Source organism: Betta splendens, chromosome 12 (genome assembly GCF_900634795.4).
Source record: "Betta splendens chromosome 12, fBetSpl5.4, whole genome shotgun sequence".
Classification (NCBI taxonomy): Eukaryota; Metazoa; Chordata; class Actinopteri; order Anabantiformes; family Osphronemidae; genus Betta; species Betta splendens.
This window is the reverse complement of record NC_040892.2, coordinates 11,827,747-11,854,699: the sequence shown is the minus strand read 5'-3', so window position 1 is coordinate 11,854,699 and position 26,953 is coordinate 11,827,747. Positions and strand designations below refer to the sequence as shown.

The 26,953-nt window shown below is 47.5% G+C and overlaps 2 protein-coding genes across 10 annotated transcripts; one reads left to right on the top strand and one right to left on the bottom strand.

Annotated features, from left to right (window-relative positions):
- Positions 1-708: 708 nt before the first annotated feature.
- sptan1 (spectrin alpha, non-erythrocytic 1) lies at positions 709-24,012 on the top strand. Of its 9 annotated transcripts, none has more exons than XM_055513681.1 (57): positions 709-859; positions 4,500-4,739; positions 4,881-5,006; positions 5,475-5,615; positions 5,797-6,077; positions 6,155-6,299; positions 6,380-6,534; positions 6,774-6,909; positions 7,345-7,446; positions 7,548-7,685; positions 7,767-7,877; positions 7,960-8,037; positions 8,137-8,292; positions 8,413-8,617; positions 8,850-9,031; positions 9,356-9,599; positions 9,713-9,835; positions 9,944-10,161; positions 10,383-10,475; positions 10,558-10,692; positions 11,065-11,213; positions 11,398-11,454; positions 12,142-12,340; positions 12,708-12,812; positions 12,895-12,927; positions 13,007-13,042; positions 13,364-13,411; positions 14,705-14,796; positions 14,970-15,114; positions 15,199-15,380; positions 15,481-15,580; positions 15,674-15,871; positions 15,951-16,097; positions 16,181-16,284; positions 16,550-16,712; positions 16,971-16,985; positions 18,274-18,405; positions 18,748-18,885; positions 18,960-19,064; positions 19,207-19,415; positions 19,494-19,614; positions 19,702-19,823; positions 19,909-20,041; positions 20,123-20,221; positions 20,297-20,456; positions 20,705-20,781; positions 20,866-21,075; positions 21,155-21,451; positions 21,554-21,666; positions 21,831-21,848; positions 22,032-22,094; positions 22,562-22,616; positions 22,806-23,002; positions 23,074-23,127; positions 23,201-23,347; positions 23,422-23,569; positions 23,646-24,012. In XM_055513681.1, exons 2-57 carry the CDS (start codon positions 4,503-4,505, stop codon positions 23,769-23,771), a joined length of 7,503 nt encoding a protein of 2,500 aa, XP_055369656.1. In that variant the 5' UTR covers positions 709-859; positions 4,500-4,502; the 3' UTR covers positions 23,772-24,012. The 9 variants fall into 9 exon arrangements, with proteins under 9 accessions (XP_055369656.1, XP_055369660.1, XP_055369659.1 ...); XM_055513682.1 differs by lacking the exon at positions 709-859 and adding an exon at positions 2,582-2,714; XM_055513685.1 differs by lacking the exon at positions 11,398-11,454.
- dync2i2 (dynein 2 intermediate chain 2) lies at positions 23,970-26,953 on the bottom strand. The gene is made up of 9 exons (XM_029168372.3): positions 26,574-26,953; positions 26,150-26,407; positions 25,957-26,066; positions 25,696-25,853; positions 25,371-25,480; positions 25,069-25,239; positions 24,704-24,936; positions 24,475-24,632; positions 23,970-24,312 (listed from the first exon to the last, which is right to left on the bottom strand). The coding sequence occupies exons 1-9, from the start codon at positions 26,655-26,657 to the stop codon at positions 24,074-24,076; spliced, it is 1,521 nt and encodes a 506-aa protein (XP_029024205.1). The 5' UTR covers positions 26,658-26,953; the 3' UTR covers positions 23,970-24,073.

Genomic DNA, 26,953 nt, shown 5'->3' with positions numbered 1-26,953 from the left:
AGGGTTTAGGTGTAGTTTATTCAACCTGATGTTTTTATTGCAGGTCTCCTGATCCAAGTTCAGTGCACGAGCCACATTAAGTGCAATCAGGTTGGGAATGATGACAGAAGTAGGAAGAGGAATCAGCGGCTTATGGCTCGATTCAGTGACAGCGGAGACCACGTGTTGCTGCACCAGCAGGCCACACAGCGCAGAGAACCTCTGACCCCCAGGTCGCCAACGAGGGATGACGACGGTTCGATCATAGGACATGTGCTGCAGCTGGAGTTTATATCCTCATGTTATAGTTCATGTTGACTAACGTAGTCTATTAAAGGGATGAAAAATGTCTATCTGCTCTAATATTTGCAATAAAACGTCTACATGAATGAAAGTAAAATATAACTATGTTATGCCCATCAAATAAATTTTATCATCATAACACATTGTAATCTATATTCATAGGCTTGTTACAGAAATGATCAATAAATGATCATGATCAATAACCATTAACCATAAAATTTGCACGTATTACTAATTTGCCTACAGACTAGTGAGTACTTCAGTCATAAGTTGACTGAAGACATACATCTTATGATGTATGTATCCACATACATCATAAGATGTATGTGGATACATACTTATGACATACAACACCTATGTTTAACAAGTAAATCTATTGTTCTGGTGAGAGTGAAGAAAAAATGACTTGTGACTTGTGATACGTTGAGCAGCTTCGGCTCTGTTCGGCATTTGTCGGGTATTTCCGTACAACTGCAGAACATTGCGTCACGTAAGGCTTTGAAAAAAATTGTTATCCGTCGTCGTTGATCCGCCCGGACAGACGCCAGCTCCGAAGCTCTTCCGAAAACAAACCCAGGTACGAACCTACGCGTTACCGTGAACTTTTTCATTCCTCGTCAGAAGCGGCCGGTGCGTCGCTGCGGGCGGCGCCGTTTCTAACAGCCCGGGTTCGATGCTGAAGCTGGGCGTTAGCTCGGCGGCTAATGTTAGCTCTCTGCAGAAAGGTCTGGTGAACCAGTTTTGAGGGTGGCTGCAGCTCGAGCACGAGCCGGTGATGCTGCGCACGGCTCCGCGGCGAGCACTTAGCGCGAGCCGTCGGTAGATCAAACGTAGGTTAGCATCCTCCACAGCAGCTGCTTCACCCCGACTCCATTAAACCGCCCCACACCACAATGGTTGATTGTAGAAAAATCATTGGTTGCACTCTAGCTAGAAAATGTTGTTGTGCTGTTTGACAGGTGTTGTTGATGGTACGACATTACTTGTTTAGTTAAAGGGCCGTGTAGCTGACGTAGCACGAGTTAGCTAACCTAGGTGGGCTCGCGGCTTTTTGCTAACATCATGAATAAAATCTCATTTTATTTCAGTACTCGTTGAAACACGCGTTTCCTTTGCGTCGGCTCGGCCCGTGTTTTGAATTCACACCTCGAACATCAGCTCCGCCGACGGAACCGGGTTGCGTGAAAGCGTGCATAGCTCCAGGGAGACGCCCTGTTCCGTTGGGGACCTTTGGCTCATGACTCCAGCCATGTTCCCTCACACACAGCAGCGCCTCTACACGAGAGTTCACCCCCGTTTCACGCTTCCATGCCGTTGTCAGCGGCTGGTACGTGTCTGCAGGGATCTGTCCAACCCAACATTATAACATATGGTTGGTTCGAAGATGCGGTGTCGTCCGCGGCCAGTAACAGCTGATAACACCAGGCCGCTATATCTACAGCCCTGGGTGGTGTCAAATGCCTCGCATAGCAGCTGGGCCTCGTTTGACTGTGGCCTCGACAGCACAAGTACTAATGGCTTTGCATTAGCTACATATATATTTTGTATATACTTTAATGTGAACGTTGTGGTGATCGTGGGAGGTTTCAGATTGTTGTATCCAGCATTACCCAGAACAACTGGTGATAAAAGCAGATTTCTGTCCACCACAAGTTCTCAAGGGACTGAGAGTTCTGATTTTAATGTAGGTCTTAAATTATGTTTTTATCAAACTGAAATAAAAGTTTTCCCTTTAATGCCTCTGCAGCTGTGTGAGCAGTATATAAGAAAATGATGATGCGTAAAACGTTAACGACACAGAAGGAATGAGTTCACAAATGGTGCTGCTAGTGATGCTAGTAGACCTGTCACAGCATTTAATCCTCTGGATGTCAGAATCATGGAGCCCAGGATAGAAAGTAGGCCTCCCCGTGTCCAGGGATTTTAGCTTCGACGTCGGGCCGCCGCTAATGCGTGACATGAACTACTTTCCCCACGTTTAATGATAAACCTCTAAAAGTGTCCTCTTCCTCTGATTACTCGCTGCTGACGGCCTCTTGCTCAGTGTCACACTGTGTAGTTAACCCACACCACTACACCACATGTCGACATTTACTAAACCCAAACTCAAGGTAATAACCGTGTTTGTGTGTGTGTGTCTGTGTGCGTCTTCTGCTTAGAAGTTTTGGAGTTGGAGGGAGGGGTGAGGGCACAGAACGACGCATGGGCTGGGCCACGTCTTGGCATCTTGCTCTTTTTAACATCGTAGCCACTGCAGTTGCAGTGCGGTGTCTAGATGCTTCCTCTGTTGTTGGGGAGTGCACTGCAGGTGTAGCACAGCTCAGAAAGGATCCCACTCCTGTGCATGGTTTGAGTTTGAACTGCTTCTACTTCTGTCAAACTATCCCAGCCGTCGACCATGAAAGCATTACCTTGACTGTCATAAAGATTTGGTAAGTGGCTGTGGGTGCAGACATGTTTCCTGCATGTTCCTTGGACCAGTACACTGTGTGAAATAATAGATGAGCTATTGTTGCTGCATGCCCTTTTGATGTGCCAGTTTCTGCATGAAGTGTGTGGGCTTAAATGAAATAGACTAGCTGTAAATGCGGGTGAGAACCGCAACGTTGACCTTGTTCAGTTTTAACCGATTGTTTACTAGGCCTCAGCGAGTTGCTCACCAGTCCTTGGCTCTAAACAACTACAGTTTAGTTGCTTCATATTGTCTTTGACTCGAGTGGTGTCATGGCAGCTTTAGGGCGTAGTCAGTAATAAGAGTGTTTTACACGGTCACAGAGCAAGCATGTGGTTGTCCGAATGTGGCGTTAGCATTTATTGTTTGTTCAAATTCCATCCTAAGGAGTCATTTTTGTTTTTAGCCGCCTGTATATGACATCATTAGGACTAGACCTGCGTTTAGCTCTTCAGTGCTTCCAGGGAGCAATCAATCTATGGGTAATGATTGAACTTGGATGAATCATTCAACCATTGCAGCGCCTCCCATCCAGCGACATTTTAATGTTCGGGGAGAAGCACATTTAATGTCAGCAGACAAACAAAACAGAAAACAAAGATAAGAATACGATTCAGACCAGAGAAGAGACAGGGTTTAAATGGAATCATTTCTATGCCTGTAACATTAGAGGATTGGCCTGTTTCTAAATCCATCCATCATGAACATGAAGGAGGGGCAGAGTTGGATGACGTCAGCTAGCGATGGCTGCACCATGTGTGGGTGTCTGACGGAGGCACAGCTGCTATCTACAGATACGGCGTCGGTGGACGTGCTATCAGCAGTTCCGTGTCTGCTGAGATGTTGGCGTTAGCCTTCATCCAGCTCCTTCCATGAGACAGAGGCTCAGACGTGCAGCCGGCGGTCAAACAGGCTGCTTCTCTGTATGAGCTCCACCGTTCCCACTCCCAACCCGTACACCATCAGGACCGTAGAACTGTCCCACCACCTCCAGTGGGAACATCTGTGACGCTTATCTGTCCTGTACAGACACAACAAAATGACCGACCTGAAAACAGAAAGGGCTGATGAAATAGTTTTATTTATTGGAGAAACTTACAAGTCATTGTTTGTAAACTAACTAACTAATGGAAAGATTCCTGGAGACCATGTAACCAGAGTACACGTAGATGAAGCCCGTTTCCTGCTGTGTGCCATTAGTGTTTAATGTAGCTGCTAGACAGACTGAAGAGGCCGGAGGCTCATTGTGCAGGGAGGCTGACTGCAGCAGTCCCATTGTGTCCTACAGCCTGCTTACTGTCCGGATCAGTGGAATTTCCGCACCCCCCACCCTCGCTTGGCCTCGTTCCAGCTGTTGACCACTCAGCTGCTCAGCTCGAGGCAGGATGGGAGGTCTATGTTTAGGCGAATGTTTCTGGTTCCTGCAGATTCTTTGTTTTACTTCCGAGTTTCTGTCAAATGGTTTTGGAGAAACAAATGAATCCTGTTGTCTCATGACCCCTAATCCTTTATACTCAATAAGCGAGGGCTGTACAGTATGGCACTAAATGACATTGAATAAAAATACTCTGTTGTTTTTGTGGATTTGTATCATGGAGGATTTGTTTTTTTCTGTTTTAGGCCAACAGCTTGTTTCTAAACAATACCATGTAACACAGTCACATTTAGCTTGGATCCACCACTGAGTCTGCACTCAGTGGAGTCTGGTGTTTAAACAAACAGTGCCTAGTTACCACAAATTTAAAAATGCATTTTAATTTTCCAGAAAATGGACACCGCAGGGGTCAAAGTGCTGGAGACAGCCGAGGACATCCAGGAGCGCCGCCAGCAGGTGCTGGACCGCTATCGGCGCTTCAAGGAGCTGTCGGTTGTGCGGCGGCAGAAGCTGGAGGATTCTTACCGGTTTCAGTTCTTCCGCCGTGATGCTGACGAACTGGAGAAGTGGGTCCAGGAGAAGCTGCAGATCGCCTCTGATGAGAACTACAAGGACCCCTCCAACCTGCAGGTCTGTAGTTGTCATTGTGTGTATTTGAGTCCTATGTGTGCTTACCACAGATGTGGCGTGTAATTAGTTCAGGTGAATTGATCAGATTGGACATTTGGAGGCCAGGAGTAAACACAAGGAGGCATGTCTCTCTCTCCTCAGGGCAAACTGCAGAAGCATCAGGCCTTTGAAGCTGAAGTACAAGCCAACGCTGGAGCCATTATCAAACTGGACGACACTGGAAACCTAATGATCAATGAGGGTCACTTTGCAGCTGAGACCATTCGAGTAAGACGCAGCAATAAGTGATTTTAGTATTCAGTGTGTATAAGAACGTGCGGTTTGTCCCTGGGCGTCAGGACCGTAGGACGTTATCACCAAGATGTAAACAGAATCATGGACCACTTTGAAATGCATACATAAACCTCAGCTGCCTTTATTTTCAACCTATTCCATTTGGTTCAGTCCTACACGCCCTACCGGACACAGCAGAGGCCACAACTTACATGTGTCAATATGGCTGAGTATATACAAGTAGGTGGTGAACTGCTGTGACTCCTGAGTGACAACAAAACGATGGTTCTTATTTCCATCATCTTTCCCTGCTGCCCTTTTATAGCATGGTCTGTGTGAGACATGAGTCAGCTCGCAGTTTCTGCTATGGGACCCTTTTGAGTCTAGGTTCTGTTGTGATATGATGTCTGATGTTTGAGCAGTTTGTCTGATTGTTTTCTTCTCTTAAATACAAAACTCTAGACTCGTCTGGAGGAGCTGCATCGCCTTTGGGACCTCCTGCTTCAAAGGACCAAGGAGAAAGGTCTGCGTCTATTGCAGGCCCAGAAACTGGTCCAGTACCTGCGTGAGTGTGAAGATGCCCTGGACTGGATCAGTGATAAGGTTAGATTCACATTGACAATAGGAAATATAAACATAGTAACAGAAATGGCCATTGATAAAAGAATAAATAAGGTCGCAGAAAGCTGGAAACAAAATATAAAGTAATGGTAATCTGTGGTTATACTGTGTGACATTATAAGAACACAGACATTTGACCTGCTTCTCCCCCTTTTCCTTAAAGGAGGCCATGGCCACCTCTGAGGAGCTCGGCCAGGACCTGGAGCACGTGGAGCTTCTGCAGAAGAAGTTTGATGAGTTCCAGACAGACCTGGCAGCTCACGAGGAGCGCGTGAACGAGGTGAACCAGCTAGCTGGCAAGTTAATACAGGAGGCCCATCCTGAGGCCGAGCTCATTGTCCGAAAGCAGGACGAGGTCAATGCTGCTTGGCAGCGCCTCAAGGGCCTGGCTCAGCAGAGGCAGGGGAAGCTGTTCGGAGCCGCTGAGGTGCAGCGCTTTAACAGGTAAATGTTGTGACCATTAGGTGCCGCTTCGGTTCACGTTGCTTTTCCTCACTGATGCCATGTTGTGTATTCAACAGGGATGTGGATGAGACCATCAGCTGGATCAAGGAGAAGGAGCAGCTGATGGCCTCTGATGACTTTGGCCGTGACCTGGCCAGCGTGCAGGCTCTGCTGCGCAAACACGAGGGTCTGGGAAGAGACCTCGCTGCTCTGGAGGATAAGGTAAAGGAGGGTTAATCTCTACAGGGTGTCCCATACAAAGAGCAGTCATGACGTTTAAAGCTCGACGCTGCTTCACTTAGGTCAACACGCTGGGTGGTGATGCAGAGCGGTTGCAGGAGACACATCCCCAGAATGCCTCCCAGATTCACCTGAAGAAAGACGAACTGGTCTCTAACTGGGAGCAGATTCGCACTCTGGCTACGGAGCGCCATGCCCGCCTGAATGACTCCTACAGGTGATATAGGGCTGTTCATACAGTATATGCATTAAACATTAAATAATTGGGTTCACATCTGCCCATCTTACATATGTAATGTTAAGTTTAGATCCAAAAACAAAATTTCCCAAAACATTTTGTCAGTTCCTAACACACAATATATGTTTAGATATGATAGATATGTCCAGATATGAACGAGTCTCTGAAGTGCTGCAGTCAGAGTGAGCTCACTCCTGTCGACCTGTGGCTTCCTCCAGGCTGCAGCGTTTCACGGCCGACTTCAGGGATCTGACCAGCTGGGTGACGGAGATGAAGGCCCTAATCAATGCTGACGAACTGGCTAATGATGTGGCTGGAGCTGAGGCTCTGCTCGATCGCCACCAGGAGCATAAGGTAACACAGCTGCTTACACACCTCAGCAGTTCAGCAGAGTTTGCTAACCAAAAGGAGCACTTCTTCTTTTTGTACACATCTTAGACCCACCCAGTTACAGCTCTGTATTGACTGACTTTTGTGTGTATTTCAGACTTCTAGTTGCTTTTTAAACTCGCAATCGCTAAAAGAAACAGCTTTAAACGGTAGTAGCAAAGAAAACCCCTCTTCCAGATTTGTAATGTTTCTTCATTGATTTCACTATTAGCTTGGCTAAATCAGTTAGAATAAGCTTTAATTCATTCTAAGAATTAATCAATAGCTGGATTATTCTAGATGGTACAATGAGGGTAGTTTGTTGTCTTAGTTGGACTTGAGACTGGTCCTTATGAATTAAACAAGTTGTTGTGGCATTAATTATGCGACGTGGGTTTGTTTTGTTCTTGTTTTTCTCAGGGAGAGATTGATGCTCATGAGGACAGTTTTCGATCAACGGATGAAGCTGGCCAGGCTCTGCTGAACACAGGACACTACGCTTCTGAAGAAATCAAAGAGAAGGTACAGTAACTCTGACAGCTTCCAGCTGTGCTTCTTGTTGGTGACCTACCTGTCCCACCACACGGCCGTGTCTCACATTCCAAATGATGCTTTGTGTGTAGCTGGGCATCCTCGCTGAGGAGAAGGGGTCTCTGCTGGAACTGTGGGAGGTTCGTCGGCAGCAGTATGAACAGTGCATGGACCTGCAGCTCTTCTACAGAGACACTGAGCAAGTTGACAACTGGATGAGCAAACAAGAGGTAACCTAAAACCTAAGACAACAAGAGATTTACCCTGTAGTCTGTTATTGGTAGGCTCATGTGAGGCTCACCTGTCTATAGGCTTTCCTCCTCAACGAGGACCTTGGGGACTCCCTGGACAGTGTAGAGGCACTGCTGAAGAAACACGAAGACTTTGAGAAGTCCCTGAGTGCCCAGGAAGAGAAGATCACTGTACGGTTTCACATTCAGTAACAAAACATTCCTTCAATACAGGATACCGTCTCAAGTCCTTTGTCTCCTTGTACACATTCAGGCTTTGGATGAGTTTGCTACTAAGCTGATCCAGAACAACCACTATGCCAAGGAGGATGTGGCTACACGCAGAGATGCGGTGAGTACTGTCAGTTTATCATGTCCCAGGTAGGAAGCAGCTAGCAGGGTTTCCTCTACATGAACTTAAAATAAAGATCCATGTTCTCTTGATGTTCAGCTGCTCAGCCGCCGCAACGCTCTGCATGAGCGTGCTCAGTCTCGGCGTGCAGCCCTGGAAGATTCCTTCCACCTGCAGCAGTTCTTCAGAGATTCTGATGAGCTCAAGAGCTGGATAAATGAGAAGATGAAGACTGCCACAGATGAAGCTTACAAGGTATGCAGTCAGGTGGTTGTTGTGTGTAGTTATTTGTTTATTTGCATACATACTGTACTTAGGGCTGTGCTGGCTTTCCTTTTTTTGCTCCATCTTCTGATCTCTTGTTTGTCCTCACAGGATCCCTCCAACCTGCAGGGGAAGGTGCAGAAACACCAGGCCTTTGAAGCTGAGCTGTCTGCTAATCAGAGCCGCATTGATGCTCTTCAAAAGTCTGGTCAGGAGCTGATGGATGGAAAACATTACGCATCCACTGAAGTGGCTGGACGCATGGAGGAAGTCAGCTCTCAGTGGAAGAAACTGCTAGAAGCCACTGAGCTCAAAGGTATAGCCTAGGAGAAAGCCTGGGGTTGTCTGTGTGAATCAACATAGCACCAACACTCTGTTATTGTAGTATTAATGGGTTTAATATATTTATTTGAAAAAGAGAAAATGTGTCATTATATAGATTTGACATGTGCTCATGCAGCACCCAGGGTGCTTGCACCTGTTACTGTTGATAAGAGCATTTGATTTAGCTCCATCATCTTAGTCTGAGCTCTTTTGTTTTAATTAAGGCATTAAGTTACGTGAAGCCAACCAGCAGCAGCAGTTCAACAGGAACGTGGAGGACATCGAGCTGTGGTTGTATGAGGTGGAGGGACACCTGGCGTCAGATGACTACGGCAAAGACCTCACCAGTGTCCAGAACCTCCAAAAAAAGCACGCGTTGTTGGAGGCTGACGTGGCTGCTCACCAGGTACCTGATGCTGCATGCTCATTGTTGGGCTATTTTTGTTTTTCGTTATTGGTACAAAGCTAATTTATAAGTTGTGACAGAGGACATGGGGACGTGTCAGAAAGCTCATTGACCTATAAACCTGTCATGAGGGTTTTTTTTTTCTAGAAGGAAAAAAAAATGGCAACATAACTACTAGCAGGGGCAAATAATCGCTGGTTACATAATACTCGGTGAGCATCTCTTTAAACTGATGCCCTGAGGACCAGTTACTGTTTTCCTGACATGCTGACATGCAAGCTAATTCCATGAGTGCCCATTAATAAACATTCCTGTTCGTTTTAGGATCGTATCGATGGTATAACCATTCAGGCTCGCCAGTTCCAAGAAGCAGGGCACTTTGATGCCGACAACATCCGCAAGAAACAGGAAGCCTTAGTCGTCCGCTACGAAGGTCTGCGTGAGCCTATGGCTGCCCGCAAGCAAAAGCTGTCTGACTCCCTCAGGCTTCAGCAGCTGTTTAGGGATGAGGAGGATGAAGAGACTTGGATTCGTGAGAAGGAACCTATTGCTTCATCTACTAACAGAGGTAGGACTAAATGATCCACACTCAAGCCACTATGTTACAGTGTTACTGCATAATTTCCTTAAAATGGTCTGCTTTGTTTCTATCTATTAAGTTAATAAATCTGTTTTCATTAGGCAAAGACCTAATTGGTGTCCAGAACTTGCTGAAGAAGCACCAGGCCTTACAAGCTGAGATCACTGGTCATGAGCCCCGCATCAAAGCCGTCACCCAGAAAGGAGAGGCCATGATCGAGGAAGGTGGGAAGGAGTGTGCTTTGGTCCCCTGTGAGCTAACTGGGACCCTTTTTTAAACATGTGAAATGTCTTAAAGTTCATAATCTGATTCGTTGTCATGGGGCTTGGCAGGACACTTTGCTGGCGAGGATGTGAAAGCCAAGCTGGCTGAGCTCCATGGGCGCTGGGACGGTCTGAAGGCCAAAGCCTCCCAGAGGAGACAGGATCTTGAGGATTCCCTACAGGCCCAGCAGTACTTTGCTGATGCCAACGAGGCAGAGTCTTGGATGAGGGAGAAGGAGCCCATTGTGGGAAGCACTGACTATGGCAAAGATGAGGACTCTGCTGAGGTACACATGTAGAAGGGATGTGGGTCGATATCCACAGGGGATTAAGAAATGCAGTTAACTTTAAGTGAACAAATCTAAGGCAACATAAATAACAGTTGCACTGGACAGAGTATAAATACGGTACAGTTCTGGACTAAGGTTGAAATGCCTTGACTATGTATATGTCACATAAGTAGTATGTTCTGGTTCTTCTAGCTCTGACAAATGTTTTGCTTCCACAGGCTCTGCTGAAGAAGCATGAGGCTCTGATGTCTGATCTGAGTGCATATGGCAGCAGTATACAGGCCCTGAAGGAACAGGCCCAGTCCTGCAGGGTAACGTCCAAAGCTTCTCTGTGAATCAGCTACTGTGAGCTAATATCCACATTTGACAAAAACATTTTGTTGCATTAAACAGCAACAAGTGGCACCAACTGATGATGAGACTGGGAAGGAGCTGGTCCTGGCTTTGTATGACTACCAGGAGAAGAGCCCCCGTGAAGTAACGATGAAGAAAGGAGACATCCTCACTCTCCTCAACAGCACCAACAAGGTACAGCCTCCATATCCAAAAGCAGTGGTTTTTCACAGTGTTACAGTATGCTCTAAGAATCTACTATTACCTGTCTGTGGTTAAATGGTCCTAGTTCCCCTGCAGATACTTGGCTCATTAGTTAGCAGTAAGATGGAGTAACACACAACTGGTAGCTACTGTCAGAGCAGTCACATCTTCTGTTAAAGAGCCCAAGAACAAATTACCTTTGCAGAGACATTTATGAGCTGACGTCCATGTTCATACATGCTCCAATATCACAACATTAGTATTGGCCTATTCTGATACATGCAACACATTTAGTGCAGTGTAATAATGTGGATTAAAGTCTTTCTTCCACAACCACTGATCACCGTCCTCTTGGTGCTGCAGGACTGGTGGAAGGTGGAGGTGAATGACCGCCAGGGCTTCGTTCCTGCTGCGTACGTGAAGAAGCTGGACCCCACCCAGTCCTCCTCCAGGGAAAACCTGCTGGATGAACACGGCAGCATTGTGCTGCGCCAGGACCAGATAGAGACTCAGTAAGAAAACGTGACGCGTTTGTAGTCTAGCCTGTAAGACGTTTAAATGTGATGACTAGTTTCTCTGCGTAACCTTTAGCCACATCAAATGATGTTGTGTGCTGAGCCGCTAACACTTCTTCTAACCTCACCCTCTGTTCTAACTAATTCCGTGCCGCTCACACCCTGCCTTGCCCCTGAGCAGGCTTGTCACCAAGGAGGCCTGCAGCGTGTCTGTGCGCATGAAGCAGGTGGAAGAGCTGTAAGTAGGAACCAGCGTCCCTCTGCGTGTTCTTAACTCATGATGCCACCAAGTCTCATCAGCAGTTTCACACCCCTTCATCCCCTGAAGTCCCCAGTGTTGTGTTGTGTGAACCTTCTATTCCACACCAGGATAGAAGCATCAGTGAAGCACACCTTCCTCACCCTTCTCATCCCAGGCTTGCCTTCTGTGGTTTACTCATTTTTTTTGTTTTCTTTTGATGTGACACGATTCATTGATTCATGAAGGCCAGAGCTCATAACAAAAGGCCACATAATATCTGTCAAGCCCTAACGTCACCTGTGCTGTTCCTTGAGTCTGGGTGATCCAGGTTACTGCTAATGTCTCCTAGAGCAGGTCTGCATCACCGGTTACACTCGTCACAGAGTTGTTTGACACTACTAATAGTTCTGACAGTGTACAAAGACAACAGACCAGAAATAAACAGTTGAACCATTAGATCTACTTAGCTTCACACTGTCTCAAACAAAAAGAACCGGGGGGAAAATGAGGATAGCCTCAAACTCCACTTCTGTGAAGTTTCTGGTGGCGGTGAGGCTGCACAGAGGATTAGATGATGGCACACTGCGCTTCCTTCATCCTTGATGTACACACTGCATCAGCGAACTGCATCTTTGTTTTTAAATCGCACTAGCTGGATTAAAGCCTCTTCTCCTCTGGTTTAAGGTATGGCACTCTGCTAGAGCTGGGAGAAAAGCGCAAGGACATGCTGGAGAAGAGCTGCAAGAAGTTCATGCTGTTCCGTGAGGCCAACGAGCTGCAGCAGTGGATCAACGAGAAGGAGAGCGCCCTGACAAACGAAGAGGTCGGCACCGACCTGGAGCAGGTGGAGGTTCTGCAGAAGAAGTTCGACGACTTCCAGAAGGTAAAGTCCACAAATGGTTGAACCGTAGCCTGTGTAGAATAATGTGGAGCTTTCTCTGCCAATCTAACTTTTCCTTAATATTGTTCGCATTCAAAAACAAATCCACAACAAGTTAAAGTTGAAATGTTTTCGGACTAGACACTCTCCTTCAAAAGCATCAAAACAGTGTTCTTACATTTGCTGAGCTGAAAACAATTCTGTCCCATGAATGCATGTAAATCAAACCAGAGCCGGACATTTCAGTTTTCATTAGAACCCACTCACTGTGTTATTTTGGCCTGCTCCGTGCTCAGCACCGCCAACACCTATGAGGCATGTTGTTTTTGATAGGACTGTGTAGATATGATGTCGTCTTTTATTTGTAAAGGACTTGAAGGCCAATGAATCCAGACTGAGGGACATCAACAAAGTGGCATCTGAGCTAGAGTCTGAAGGCCTGATGGCTGAGGAGGCACCGATGGTCCAGGCTCAGGTAACTTCTCCTTCTCTAGACAACCACAGTCATCATAAATGCCGACCTTAAATGGGTGACCTCGTTTGTTTTCCTTTTGCAGCAACAGGAGATGCTCGGTGCTGCTCCTGGCAAGGTTGGAGTCCTTCTTAATGTTTGGTGGAACATTTGAAGTGTTTGTTTACCAACTTTAACATTTTTTTTTTCTTTACCAGGACGAAGCTGATTCCAAGACGGCATCACCATGGAAGGTAAGCTGTCTGAGCCTATGTTCTGTTGATCTGAGACAAAAGAATAATAACTGCATCTCTTAAAATAATACTATGACATTTGAGTAAGCTCAGAATGACCACGTCTGTTTGCCACCTGTTACGGTTTAAATCATGTTTTAATAGTTTATAAGCATCTTGTTTGATTCACAATTTCAAATTTGTGATTGGTTTGTTGTTTTTTTTCCCTCATCATAGTTGCTATGGCAACTGTGCTAATCGGTGTTAATGCTTTGTTGTACAGACTAAATTATGGGAATTTCATTTGTTTCTCTTAAATTCTGTTCACCTTTTTAACTATAGAACATCCGCTTGGCTGTTCAAACAACGGCTAACTTTAATTCTATCAAGGTAAGATGAACTAGTCCCCCTCATTGTGCTGTGAACCCGCCCCACTCTGTCTCTGATTGGAAATCAGCCCCGTGCTCTTCGTTCTCTGTCGGTGTCTGTTTGTTGCTGCTCCCTGAAGCCTGACTCTAGTCGAGGCATGTTTAACTGGCTCATCTGCATGATTGGCTTGTTTTTAGACATCCTCCTCTTCTACAACCTAGGTCTTGTAGTTTTTCCCTGTAGTTTCTTTGTGTATTGTTCCTTCAGTCCTGTGCATGTCTCCCTCATCATAATCCGCCTTTGTGTGTCCAGCAGGTCACATTCTCAAATGCATGTTAAACTGTCTGACAGTTTCAACCATAATTCTTTTTGGTAAAATAAAAGTTAAGGTTATCTGATGAACCACAATAAAGTAAAGATAAAGTACAGTTTTGGTTAGTGAGACCTGAACCATTGTAGAAGCTCTTGTCTGAAGGAAGGTCTAAAGCAGGGCAGGCAGGCAGGCATCTTACTTTGGAGTCTGAGGTTTCCTGGGCTCAGCAGAGTGTCACAGACTGCCTGCACCAGGAACCAGACCCACTGGAAGTTATCCTGTTCATGGTACCTGCTGCTGGAGTCCCACTGCCCTGCTCGCTCACTCCTCTTTCACACCTCATAGTGGAGTGAATGGTGTTTCTCTGCCTCTTCTGGATAATGATGGCTTTGGGAAGTACCCAGCTTTGTGAAAATGATCTTGACAGTCCATAGGTGTTGTTGAAGATCCGTTCAGCCTTTGAAGAGCAGGACAGGCAGCCTGCTAGGTTTGGGAGTACATGCTGAGCCTTGATGAGCTCCTCTACCACCTCCAGATTTGGCTTCCTCATTCATTTCTGTTGGAAAGGAATTGAAGACGTGGTTCTATTGGACTCAATAGCTTGTGCCATCCCTTGGTCATTCAAGGAGTCCATGTTCTCTAGAGACTCCAGCTGGCCCCTGTGTCTGCTGGCTCAGGTGCGGGAGAGGCTGAACTCCTCCTGCGTCTCAAAAGCTTACTGGTCTTATCCTCTCCAAGCACTTATGGATTTTAAGACCATGTTGGTTCATGCACAGCTTTGTTCATTCAGACTATCCTTCCAAAATATCTCAGTCGGCAAAGCTTAAAGGATGCAATACAACCTACAAAAACTCCACAGGTCATATGCTTGAGGTCTAGTCTAGAAAGAATCCAAAGTGAAATGGTGGACGGTAGCAGATGTCTCAGCAGCCTGAAGTGTCCAGACCTCTTTGTGTTGATTGTATTTTATTTGACTCTTTGGTCTTGTATTGTCTATATAGGAGCTAAATAATCGCTGGAGATCACTACAGCAACTGGCTGAAGACAGAAGCAACATGCTGGGCAGCGCCCATGAGGTGCAACGCTTCCACAGGTACGAACCCAGGAAACATGAGCAATGTTCTATTCAGTCCATGAAAGGTTGTTCGGTGAGCAGGTAACACTTTCACGAACGGATCAGTTATGGCAGTTTGCTTTCCTGACTGCTGCATCATCATTGTCCTACGACAGCAGAAATAAACCTGACTTGTGTTTGTGCCTCCACAGGGATGCCGACGAAACTAAGGAGTGGATTGAGGAGAAGAACCAGGCACTAAACACTGACAACTACGGCCATGACCTGGCCAGTGTTCAAGCTCTGCAGCGTAAACACGAGGGCTTTGAGAGAGACCTGGCAGCTTTGGGCGATAAGGTCAGTGCAGCTTCAAACATCTACATTCAATAAAAGGAAGGCTCTGCGTTTTCCTTCAACTTCGTTTACCTCTCCCCTGCACAGGTGAACTCCCTTGGGGAGACAGCGGAGCGTCTGATTCAGTCCCACCCAGAGGCAGTGGATGACATCCAGGAGAAATGCACCGAGTTGAACACTGCCTGGAGCAGCTTGGTTGGACGTGCTGATCAGCGCAAAGACAAGCTTAGTAACTCCCACGACCTGCAGCGCTTCCTCTCAGACTTCAGGTCTGTAAATGCCTGCACCAGTTAGTTGTTAGGGTGAAGAATTAAAATCCAACATTGAATTACATGTCTTATTTTGGTGTCGCTTCCTATGTGCACGCAGGGATCTGATGTCCTGGATCAACGGCATCCGAGGGCTGGTCTCTTCAGAGGAGTTGGCCAAAGACGTGACAGGGGCCGAGGCCCTTCTAGAAAGACACCAGGTGCCAAAGGGTCTTTTTTTGTTTCTGTACAAAGTTCCAGTCGTCACTTTATCTTATTAAACTCCTCCATTTAATCCTTTTCCCTAATTCCAGGAACACCGCACAGAAATCGATGCTCGTGCTGGTACCTTCCAGGCCTTTGAGCATTTCGGTCAGCAGCTGCTGGCGCGTGGCCACTATGCCAGTCCGGACATTCAGCAGAAACTGGAGGCACTAGATCACGAGCGCGCCGACCTGGAAAAGGCCTGGGTGCAGCGCCGCATGATGTTGGACCAGTGCCTCGAGCTCCAGGTGTTGTGAAGCGATGAGCAGGTGGAATTCATTACGTCACCACTTGTCTGACCACTGACAGAGCGTCTTTCTGTCACAGCTGTTCAACAGGGACTGTGAGCAGGCAGAGAACTGGATGGCAGCTCGTGAAGCCTTTCTGGCCAGCGATGATAAAGGCGACTCTCTGGACAGCGTGGAGGCCTTGATCAAGAAGCATGAGGACTTTGACAAAGCAATTAATGTGCAGGTCAGATGGATCTTTGACTATCTCAAGACGATTGCATTCGATCTTTATTTTTGCAAGTAATCAAATGTTGTCCTGCTGTATAGGAGGAGAAGATCGCTGCCCTGCAGTCTTTTGCTGATCAGCTGATTGGAGCCGACCACTATGCAAAGTCTGACATCTCAAACCGCCGCAATGAAGTCCTTGACAGGTATGAACCACATTCTAAGGAATGTTTTTAAGATGGTTCTAATCTTAGAAGGAGAAGAAAAAAGAAGAAGAAACAAATGGTTCCAACTTATTATCTCAACTTTATATTTACAACTGCAAATTTATAATGTAGAACAAATAACATGTTTCCTGTTCACCAGTTTTATCCAAATAAGTTTAGTTTATTTCTCGCACATACTAAAATAAGTCCCGTGTACCAAAAGGTGGATAAAGATTGTATAATAAACTGTATTGTAACTTGAAAGGTGGCGCCGGCTAAAGGCCCAGATGATTGAGAAGCGTTCTAAGCTGGGTGAATCTCAGACCCTGCAGCAGTTCAGCCGGGATGTAGATGAGATCGAGGCATGGATCAGCGAGAAGCTCCAGACAGCGACTGATGAGTCCTACAAGGACCCCACTAACATTCAGGTAAACTCTGCTTTCTAGTAGCATCAGCAGATATACTTCAGCCAGTCCAGAGCAGAAGGGGCCGTCTTATTTCTTCTAAACAAAGAGCGAATAATGTTTACTGTAAAGGAAAAGAGCAGCTCAAAGCTAAGTCTAGGCCAGATGATCGAGCAGGAGACCTGCTGTGTGACGTTCTGATCTGTCTGTTTCTTCCTGAACTGTTTGACATTCTCTAAAGTCACGTTAAATCTTTCTCCCACTGTCTCATCTTTTTTATAGCTGTCCAAGCTGCTGGTAAGTTTTGAGTGTGTTGACTATTAACAGGTCGTCCTCCATGTGTCAGTGTCTTTGCTCTGTGTGTAGACGTGAGCGACTGTAGAACTAGTGTCCATCCATGTTGGGTTTGTTTCGCATCAACAGTGATAACACGCAGCTGCGTTTCTGTGAGTTTGTTAAAGTGGCCATATTAGTATGAGCATGTGTAAACTAACCCAGTATGATCTACTAAGTTCAGCATTTATCGAATCTGCATCATCTTCCTCCTCAGCTGAAGCTGTGTTTACTAGAACTTTTCATTTTGCCGTCCCAGAACATGGCAGCCCGTTACGCTTGGTTTAGACATCACTACCAGTGACGGGACATAAATTAGGCCACTTTACTTTATTTCTAGTTCAGTTCAGACTACGTTGGTAGGTTTTCATCTTAATCTTCTTTTGAGGCAGTCGAGTTCAATGGTCTGATTACTGACTCCCATGGTCAACCTGGTAAACCAGGTTAAGCTGCATAGTTGATGTGAAGCACACATCCTGAAGTTTGGCCCGTACGTCGACACCTTTCCACACTTCACAAGTCTGAGTCTAGGTCCCACAGAAGCTGTTGTGTGGAGTATATAAGTCAAAGTGTATCCATAAACGCCTTCCTCTGACACACGGTACAAGCATTTTTATTTCAGTTTTATTTATATAGCACCAATTCACAACATTGTTACCTGAAGGCACTTTACAAGGTAAAGTTTTACAGGAGTCAGAGATTTGGCTTCATTCATTTAGGCTGAAAAGCCTCATATATATTTTTTTTTCTAAATGTGGGGGGGGTATGGCCACTTTAATTGTTTGTTTTTTAATTTGTTTGCTTAATTCTGTGTTTCCATTTGTATTTGAGTTTAGTTCCTTTCTGTCATCAAAGGCTTCTAGTTGTTCTGTGCAGTTCCTGAATGAGGAATTCTCTTTAAACTTGCTTCTAATGTCAACACTCAACAAAACCTGGTAGTGAAATGTGGCTGACTGAGGAGTGTCTGGCTCACAGAGCAGCAAACTAATTCTGTAGCTGCTGGAAAGGCAGTGCAAATGCAGAAAGAAGCAACTTTGAAGCGAGTCTTTCTCCTGTAGGTTTTCTGTTGCAGATGTTGTCGTTTGCTGCCATTTGTCTTGTGTCTGACATAATCCCTGTCGTGTGTGTGATCCACCACATTGTTTGGTGTGAGTCTTCTAATGCTTGACGTGGGAACAGTGTAATGTCTTTGGCTGGCAGTGTTTAAGGGACGATATCTCATTTCAATGCAACCTCCCGTTTGTGTCTTCAGAGTAAGCATCAGAAACATCAGGCGTTTGAGGCCGAGCTTCACGCCAATGCCGACCGGATCCGCGGGGTCATCGATACTGGCAACGCCCTGATCCAGAGAGGAGCCTGTGCCGGCAGCGAGGATGCAGTGAAGGTAAGATTATCATGCATCTAGCTCAAATCAGAACAAAGTAAGGAAGGAATAAGGAAGCAGCATTAGGCAGCGGTGGAGGAGGACCCCAGTGTTTTAGCAAGATGCAAATCCATTCACCTTTTGCACCTCGTCTCCATCCAGTTCAGCTGCAGCGTGACCTTTAGCTCAGCTGGAACATGGTGATAGACTTCAGACGTTGTTTGTTGTAGTCAAAGGTCAAAGTGATTGAGTCATTGAGCAAAGTGTAGACTTTGGTGCCAACTGATCAGACGCACGTTTTGAAGGTTTAGATGATCTTCTTTTAATGCAGGAGGATGAAATGTGATTGGCATGTTTGTGCAGGCGCGGCTCAGTGCTTTGGATGAACAGTGGCAGTTCCTTGTTAACAAATCTGCTGAGAAGAGCCAGAAGCTGAAGGAAGCAAACAAACAGCAGAACTTCAACACCGGCATCAAGGACTTTGACTTCTGGCTCTCTGAGGTGAGCATCAAACCCAGACAATGTTACCTTCTGTTCCCTGGTGACAAAGGCTGACGGACGTGTCTTTTAATCAGGTGGAGGCGCTTCTTGCTTCTGAAGATTATGGTAAAGATCTGGCTTCAGTCAACAACCTGCTGAAGAAACACCAGCTGCTGGAGGCCGATATCTCTGCCCATGAAGTAAGTCATTCCTACAAAAGGCTCTGCAGGTTTGTATAGCGCTACTGTACAATAAACAGCAGCATTGACACAGAATGCCTTTACCTCACAGCCACCACCTGCAGTAGACAGTAATCAGTAACCATCCCTCTCCTTCCTGCAGGACCGTCTGAAGGATCTGAACGGCCAGGCCGACAGCCTGATGGCCAGCAACGCCTTTGACACCTCGCAGGTGAAGGAGAAGCGCGACGCTGTCAATGGCCGCTTCACTAAGATCAAGAACATGGCCGTGGGCCGCAGGGCCAAGCTCAACGAGTCCCATCGCCTGCATCAGTTTTTCAGGGACCTGGATGATGAAGAGTCTTGGATTAAGTAAGAGTGAATTCCCTTCTTTCCTTCTTTGTTTCGTGAGCTTAGACTCAGACAGTGTTTTGCCCAAACCCCATACAGAGAAAAGAAGTTGCTTGTGAGCTCGGAGGACTATGGACGTGATTTGACAGGTGTACAGAATCTGAGGAAGAAGCACAAGAGACTGGAGGCTGAGTTGGGAGCCCATGAACCAGCCATTCAGGTAGAGGAAAGCTTTCCTAAAGAACCCCAGTACTAGTACAGTTGTTTATGTGATGCTTTGTATGCAATAATCTGTGTCTTTGTCCAGTCGGTGCTGGACACTGGGAGAAAACTGTCTGATGACAACACCATTGGCCAGGAGGAGATCCAGCAGAGGCTTGCCCAGTTTGTCGACCACTGGAAAGAACTCAAAGACTTATCTGGAGCAAGGTAGGCATCGTCAGTGGTTCTCGGTCACACAGGCAGGTTACAGAGAGGCTGCAGGCACGATGTGTGGATGTGTGTTTGTTCACAGGGGACAGAGGCTGGAGGAGTCACTGGAATACCAGCAGTTTGTGGCAAATGTGGAGGAAGAGGAAGCATGGATTAATGAGAAGTTGAATCTAGTGGGTAGCGAGGACTATGGAGATACTCTAGCTGCTGTGCAGGTGTGTTTCACTCGGTTACATAACATGAAGTGAGTGTTAATTTCAGTAAGTACTGATTGGAGTGTCCTTCCTCACCATCAGGGCTTGTTGAAGAAGCATGAAGCCTTTGAGACGGACTTCACCGTTCACAGAGACCGAGTCAATGATGTGTGCACTAACGGGGAGGAACTGATCAAAAAGGTAAAGCAATGTTTCTAGGCAACTCAATAAAGGCTAAGTACAGATGTGTATCACAGTCTAGTTTGTGTCAAACAGAACAACCACCACGTAGACAACATTAGCGCAAAGATTTCGGCTCTGCGGGGCAAAGTGTCAGAGCTGGAGAGGGCGGCGGCTCAGAGGAAGGCCAAGCTGGACGAGAACTCCGCCTTCCTGCAGTTCAACTGGAAGGCCGACGTGGTGGAGTCCTGGATCGGTACGAGCACGAGTCTGTCCCACTGTGCAACACACACATACTGAGCACTGCTGACCACTCAGGGTTTGGATCGTCTCCCTAGTGGTGGGTTGGACTCGGCCCAAAACGATCTCTTGACATGGGAACCAGTTTGTCTGCTAGTGACTGTGTGCTTGCTAAGCTACGCTAACAGTATTCTGCTTTTAGAATCCAAGTTTATTTCTTAAGGTGTTACTGGTTTCTGGACCTGTTTTGTGGTTTGTGTTTAGGTGAGAAGGAAAACAGCCTGAAAACTGATGACTACGGCAGAGACCTGTCCTCCGTGCAGACCCTGCTCACCAAGCAGGTACAACATCCTGTCCTGTAAAATGCTACCCTGGTTCTGGTGCATGGTTTGCTGCTCTCTTTGACTCTTCTTTTCTGAATGCAGGAGACATTTGATGCCGGTCTTCAGGCCTTCCAACAAGAGGGCATCACAAACATCACGGCTCTGAAGGATCAGCTGCTGGCCGCCAAACACATCCAGTCGAAAGCTATCGAGGCTCGTCATGCTGCTCTGATGAAGCGCTGGAACCAGCTCCTGTCCAACTCCGCTGCTCGCAAGAAGAAGCTTCTGGAGGCTCAGGAGCATTTCAGAAAGGTCAGGGGCCTGAGGGCCGTGCTGCTGAGGATGCGTCCTTTGGGATGTGTATGAAATAACACAGTGCTTTCTGCCATAGGTGGAAGATCTGTTTTTGACCTTTGCCAAAAAAGCCTCAGCCTTCAACAGCTGGTTTGAGAACGCAGAGGAGGATCTTACAGACCCAGTGAGGTGCAACTCTCTGGAGGAGATCCGAGCACTTCGTGAAGCCCACGAGGCGTTTCGCTCCTCCCTTAGCTCGGCTCAGGCCGACTTCAACCAGCTGGCCGAACTGGACCAGCAGATTAAGAGCTACCAGGTGATGTCTAACCCCTACACCTGGTTCACCATGGAGGCCCTGGAGGAAACCTGGAGGAATCTGCAGAAGATCATCAAGGTCCCCACGTTTATGAATACTTGGATGAGTGTGTGCGCTGCAGTGTGATTCAGTCTGTTGTTCAATTCAGTGCACTTTACTTTGCTGCTTTGTTGCCTGTAGGAGCGAGAACTAGAGCTGCAGAAGGAGCAGAGGAGGCAGGAGGAAAACGACAAGCTGCGCCAGGAATTTGCTCAGCACGCCAACGCTTTCCACCAGTGGCTGCAGGAGACCAGGTTTGATAAGATTTTTATTGCTCAGCCTTCGTTAAAAGACACATTCCGACATTGTTACATTGTTAGAGATGGTCCAGGTTGTTGTGTGTTGTTACATCATTTTCTTAATGTGTCTTTCTCTCTCCCTCATCCCCATCTCCTCGGCTGCCTCCTCGCTGGTACAGGACCTACCTTCTGGACGGGTTAATATCACTTTTCTCTTTTCATATATCTGTGTGCCTGGTTGTGCTTGTGTGGTGGTAAATGCAGCCCAGGATGTGATGATAGTGAACTGGGTGTTGTGCAAACTGTACGTTTCCATTGTCTGTAGGATGATTCTTTTTCTCTCTCGTCTGATGTTTAACCTGTGGTCCTCCCTGTCCTAGCATAGCCTATCGAAGGGTTATCTGTGTCTATCAGTACCAAGTTGGTGATGATCTTTCTGGAAGGTCAACCTCTTAAAGCCTTGCTGTGTTTTAGTTTGTGCTTTTGCTTTGCTGAGCACATGTGTGGGTAGCTGCCTCAGCAATTTGCTCACCTCTCAGCTGGACTAACCTGTCAAAGCACCAGGCTGTGGTTACTGTGGGGACCGGCCCCATCCCTCAGCTCACCAATCAGTGTGCATGCACACACACACATTCTAAACGGCACAACAGTAGGATTTGAGTGTGTCTCTTGAGGATGCACCGTTCGTCTCCTCTAATCATGGTTTGCTGCAGTTTATTAGCCCTAACCTTGCATGGTTTGGGTTTCTGGTAGGTCTGTAGTGTGAATTCAGCTCCACTGTGTGGAGTAATTGTCATAGTGTTGACACTTAACACCTTAGCACCTAATCATATAGTAGAAATAGTTTGTGTAGGAATAGTAGATGTTGTCGTGAGAATAGGTCGGACTATAACATTTCTGTTGGTGCCAGGTCGTGTATGGTGGAGGAGTCCGGTACGTTGGAGTCACAGCTGGAGGCCACAAAGGTAAAGACCATTGTCGTAAATGGTTGACTGCTGGTGGACATCAGTTGAACAGATAAGGCCTTCAATGACGTGTGTGTGTGTGTGTGTGTGTACGTGTGTGTGTGTACGTGTACGTGTGTGTGTGTACGTGTGTGTGTGTGTGTACGTGTGTGTGTGTGTGTACGTGTGTGTGTGTACGTGTACATGCAGCGTAAGCACCAGGAGATCCGGGCCATGCGCAGCCAGCTGAAGAAGATCGAAGACTTAGGCGCTGCTATGGAGGAGGCACTGATCTTGGACAACAAGTACACAGAGCACAGCACAGTGGGCTTGGCCCAGCAGTGGGACCAACTGGACCAGCTGGGAATGAGAATGCAGCACAACCTGGAGCAGCAGATTCAGGCCAGGTACCGACACCGAAGCTGGAAGACGAGCCCGTGGTTAGTTGCGTTATGTTAACGCTGCCGTTGTCCTACAGAAACACGACCGGAGTGACTGAGGAGGCTCTGAAGGAGTTCAGCATGATGTTCAAGTGAGTAATGCTGATCCATATGATTGGTGAAAGTGGTTCTGTGTTGGACTCACGTCCTCTTGTGTCCTTGCAGGCACTTTGACAAGGAGAAGTCCGGTCGTCTGAACCACCAGGAGTTTAAGTCATGTCTGCGCTCCCTGGGCTACGACCTACCCATGGTGGAGGAAGGAGAACCGGATCCAGAGTTTGAAGCCATACTGGATACAGTGGACCCCAACAGGTGTGTTCCTGTTGAGAACGTGTAAAGGCCAGCGGGTTCTGGGTTCTCTTCTGATGCCTGGGCTCTGTCTGCAGGGATGGAAACGTGTCGCTGCAGGAGTACATGGCCTTCATGATCAGCCGTGAAACGGAGAACGTCAAGTCCAGCGAGGAGATCGAAAGCGCGTTCCGAGCTCTCAGCACCGAGAACAAACCCTACGTCACTAAAGAGGAGCTCTACCAGGTCTTACTCACCGATGACCCACATTCAGGTTCAGTGCCGTTGGCGCTCCTCGTCTAACTGTCTTGTCTCCTTTCAGAACCTGACCAAGGAGCAGGCCGACTACTGCCTCTCTCACATGAAACCCTACCTGGACAGCAAGGGCCGCGAGCTGCCGTCGGCGTTCGACTTCGTCGAGTTCACGCGTTCGCTCTTCGTCAACTAGTGGCACGTCTGCCAGTAAGCGAACGTTTGAGCACATGCTGACACTGCATGGTTGTTGCACTAGGAATACTCACTAACAGCTCTGTACTATCTATTTATCTCGCTCAGCCCTTAAATTGTGCTCCACCTAGTTTAGTGACTGTCTCGATTTAAATGTTTTAGCTTGTGCTTTAATAATTAGGACAACAGGACAAAGACCTTCTTACAAATTGCTGTGCTTTAATAAACGCTACTGGTTGGAACTGGAAGCCTCCTCACTCTTTATTTACACCTCAGTGTTCATCGCTGTAGAGCTGCTCTGTATCATTCTGCCACCTGATTCGCTATCTGCTCCAGCTGGCTGCTCTCTCTGGGGCTCTGCTCTGTTAAGTCTGTGCTCAGACGCCAAACCGTGACCGTTCCATTCATCCTCCCCACTGCCAAGAGGTTGGGATTGTGACGATTGAAGGCCAGACATGTCGCAGCTTGGCCCACGCCTTCCTGACTGATAGTGGCCACCGGCCTCAGGGACCTGCGGCCCAGGTCGAATATCTGCACCTCACCTGTGAAAGAAATGCGACACGTAGAGGATGCTTATCGTGGTCTCTGCTTCTTTCATCCACATGCAACCTCATGGATGCATCCTACAAACACTATTTTATACTTGTTTATAAGTAAGGCCCTAATGACTGTAACAAAGATCATCCCCACTGTTGATGTTTTACCTTCTCCTGTGGCGGCGGCAAACACTAGGGGCCTCGTGGGAGACCACTGCACCTGGAACACGTAGGAGTCTGAAACCCTGAGTGACACCAGAGGGCTGGGCTGCAGGAGCGAGTGCAGGTGGACCAGACCATCTGTCCCTGCACAGACAAAGAGGTTCCTGCAGACAAACGCCTTCAGTCAGGAGGAAGTCACTGCTGCGTTAGTGTGACAATGCGTCTCATCTGTCACCTATGGAAAGGGGAGCAGTCTACTGAATGGACAGGGCCACCGGCAGCTCTGAATGAAAACACTGCTGGGGCTCTCAGAGGAACACTCAGGCCCTCGAAGGAGGCGGCAGCGAGAGTTCTGGAGGAGAAGGAGCACCGCAGCAGCAGTCCGCCCTCAGAGCCAACCAGGAAGGTGTCATTGTCCCAGGGAGACAACGCCAGAGAGGTCACACCAACAACTCCGCTGCCTCGGGCCTGTGGGGAACAACACGAGTCCAGACCAAATACAGTGGACCAACATTAGATGGGAGGTTTTAGGCTTCAAACCTCTATTTAGTCAGAATCTGACCTCCATTTAGTTTAGTTTAATTTAGTTTTATTCCTCACCTTGAAGCTGCTGCTGCTGCTGTGTGGAACCTGCTGATGTACTAAAGCATAAGCAGCATTCAGGACCAGCCTGCCCTGATCAGAGTCCAGCATCCACAGCAACACCTGTCCTCCGGAGCTGGCACTCAGCACCCCAAACTCCCCTTTCTTCTGCAGGGGTACCCAGGCAACCTACACACACACACATAAACTTTAAATCAAGGACAACAAAAAGTGTCAAGCAGTTTCATAGAACCATATGAGAATCTTATGAGGGCGGGTCACATGGTTTTCAATGCAAAGCCCAAGACATATCAGCTCACCTCATACACAGGCTCCCTGTGACTGTCCATCGACATACCGGCTACAGCCAGAACAGGGTCCGGAGTCTGACTGGTGTCCCAGACCACCACCTCTCCACTGTAGAGGCCCCCTGCCCACAGGAACACAACCCACAGTGACCCTTGAGCTTAACATCACTGAAAAGAAACCCTTTCATTGCATCACACGAGGCTACAACCAAGTGAGACCAATTATCCTCAAGTGAAATAAATGTTGATTTAGAAAAAGTGATCACCGCTTGAACCGTTCCATCAACACTCAGTTCACAGGTGGTGGTTTAGTAGACAGACACAGAGCATACTGTACCTGCGATGAGGGCCGGCTGGCTCGGGTGACAGCATAGAGCCGTGACTGCCGTGTGAACATCTATGACCAGATCAGCTTGTTCGGGGTTCAGGCATCGACTGTCCACGTTCCACAGGCAAATGCACGATCTCTCTGTGCTCCAGGATCCATTGTCAATCCTGCTCCGAAAAGCAAAAAGCCCCACACTGAGCTTCTGAACAGCCACTTATCCAGGTAAATAGGTGAAAGTGGCCCATTGTGACCTCGATGCGATGAACCTACCGGCCGTATGCGCAGGTAATAACCGAGCCGGTACAACTCCAAGAAACACTGGTCACGTGGAGCCCCTGCTTCTGAACGTCAGGATGCTGCAGACTACATTGACATAAAACCTACAAGCACAGAAGTGATGATGTGTGTGATGGACGGTGCCCTGTACCCTGGAGAAAAGAGGAGAGGCTGCCTGCACGCGTACCCGCTGACTGGGATCAGCCCAGTTCACCTGGAAGCCACTGAAAGCGTGGCTCTTCGCATTCGTGGCCAGCTCTCTGATCACCGTGTCCTCCACCCTCCGCAGGAACTCCCTGAGGCCGGGCGCCGCCTCGTCGCTGGCCGCTTGGAAGAGCGGCTGCGCTGCCTGGTCTGCGGGCTCAGTCTGGGTCGAGCCGACGGTCCTGGACGTGGTCTGGACCTCGGCCTCCGCCCGGCGCACGTCCCTGGTCTGACAGCCTTTCTGGAACAAATGCATTACAGACATAAGCTTTAGTGTGTAAATGTTAGATGTAGGCCGGTCACAACTAGCTGCTTAGCCCATTGGCCTGTTGGTTACGAACACTACTAGCGAGCTAAGCTAACTACTGGTGGCGCATCCATCGCAGCTAGAGCTCCAACCAACGCACCGACGCCTGCTCCGACTGCTGGCTTCTCCTCCACAGTGACTGGATGCTCACTGGGTCCAGAACCTCGTCTGTAAACGTACTCATTAACGATTTGTATCAGACGAACTCTGTGTAGTGTCTGTAGTCCTAGTTAGATGGACGCTACAGCCATTTTCTGCGTTGCTAGGTTACCGACCGGAAGTCGCTTCACTCAAGCGTTTCCGAATGACGTTTAGTAAGACGCGGGGCTAAAGATGTCCGGGTTAATACGACACATCCACCACACGACGACCGATTGCCCTCCTGACGGACAGAACATCCATTAGATGCCGAGGTTTAGCAGACGGAGAAGTAATGCTGAGCTGATTAACCAATATTAGTGAAATACTCCAAACACCAAC

What these genes read in the sequence shown, in the direction of transcription:
- sptan1 (XM_055513681.1), top strand. Translation starts at nt 4,503, where the DNA reads ATGGACACCGCAGGGGTCAAAGTGCTGGAGACAGCCGAGGACATCCAG. An exon ending in TGCTTCATCTACTAACAGAG is followed by an intron (nt 9,600 to 9,712) that starts GTAGGACTAAAT and finishes TGTTTTCATTAG; the next exon opens with GCAAAGACCTAATTGGTGTC. An exon ending in CCCTTCTAGAAAGACACCAG is followed by an intron (nt 15,581 to 15,673) that starts GTGCCAAAGGGT and finishes CCCTAATTCCAG; the next exon opens with GAACACCGCACAGAAATCGA.
- dync2i2 (XM_029168372.3), bottom strand. Translation starts at nt 26,657, where the DNA reads ATGAGTACGTTTACAGACGAGGTTCTGGACCCAGTGAGCATCCAGTCA. An exon ending in CCAGCCGGCCCTCATCGCAG is followed by an intron (nt 25,481 to 25,695) that starts GTACAGTATGCT and finishes TCCTGTGGGCAG; the next exon opens with GGGGCCTCTACAGTGGAGAG. An exon ending in GCAGCAGCAGCAGCTTCAAG is followed by an intron (nt 24,937 to 25,068) that starts GTGAGGAATAAA and finishes TGTTCCCCACAG; the next exon opens with GCCCGAGGCAGCGGAGTTGT.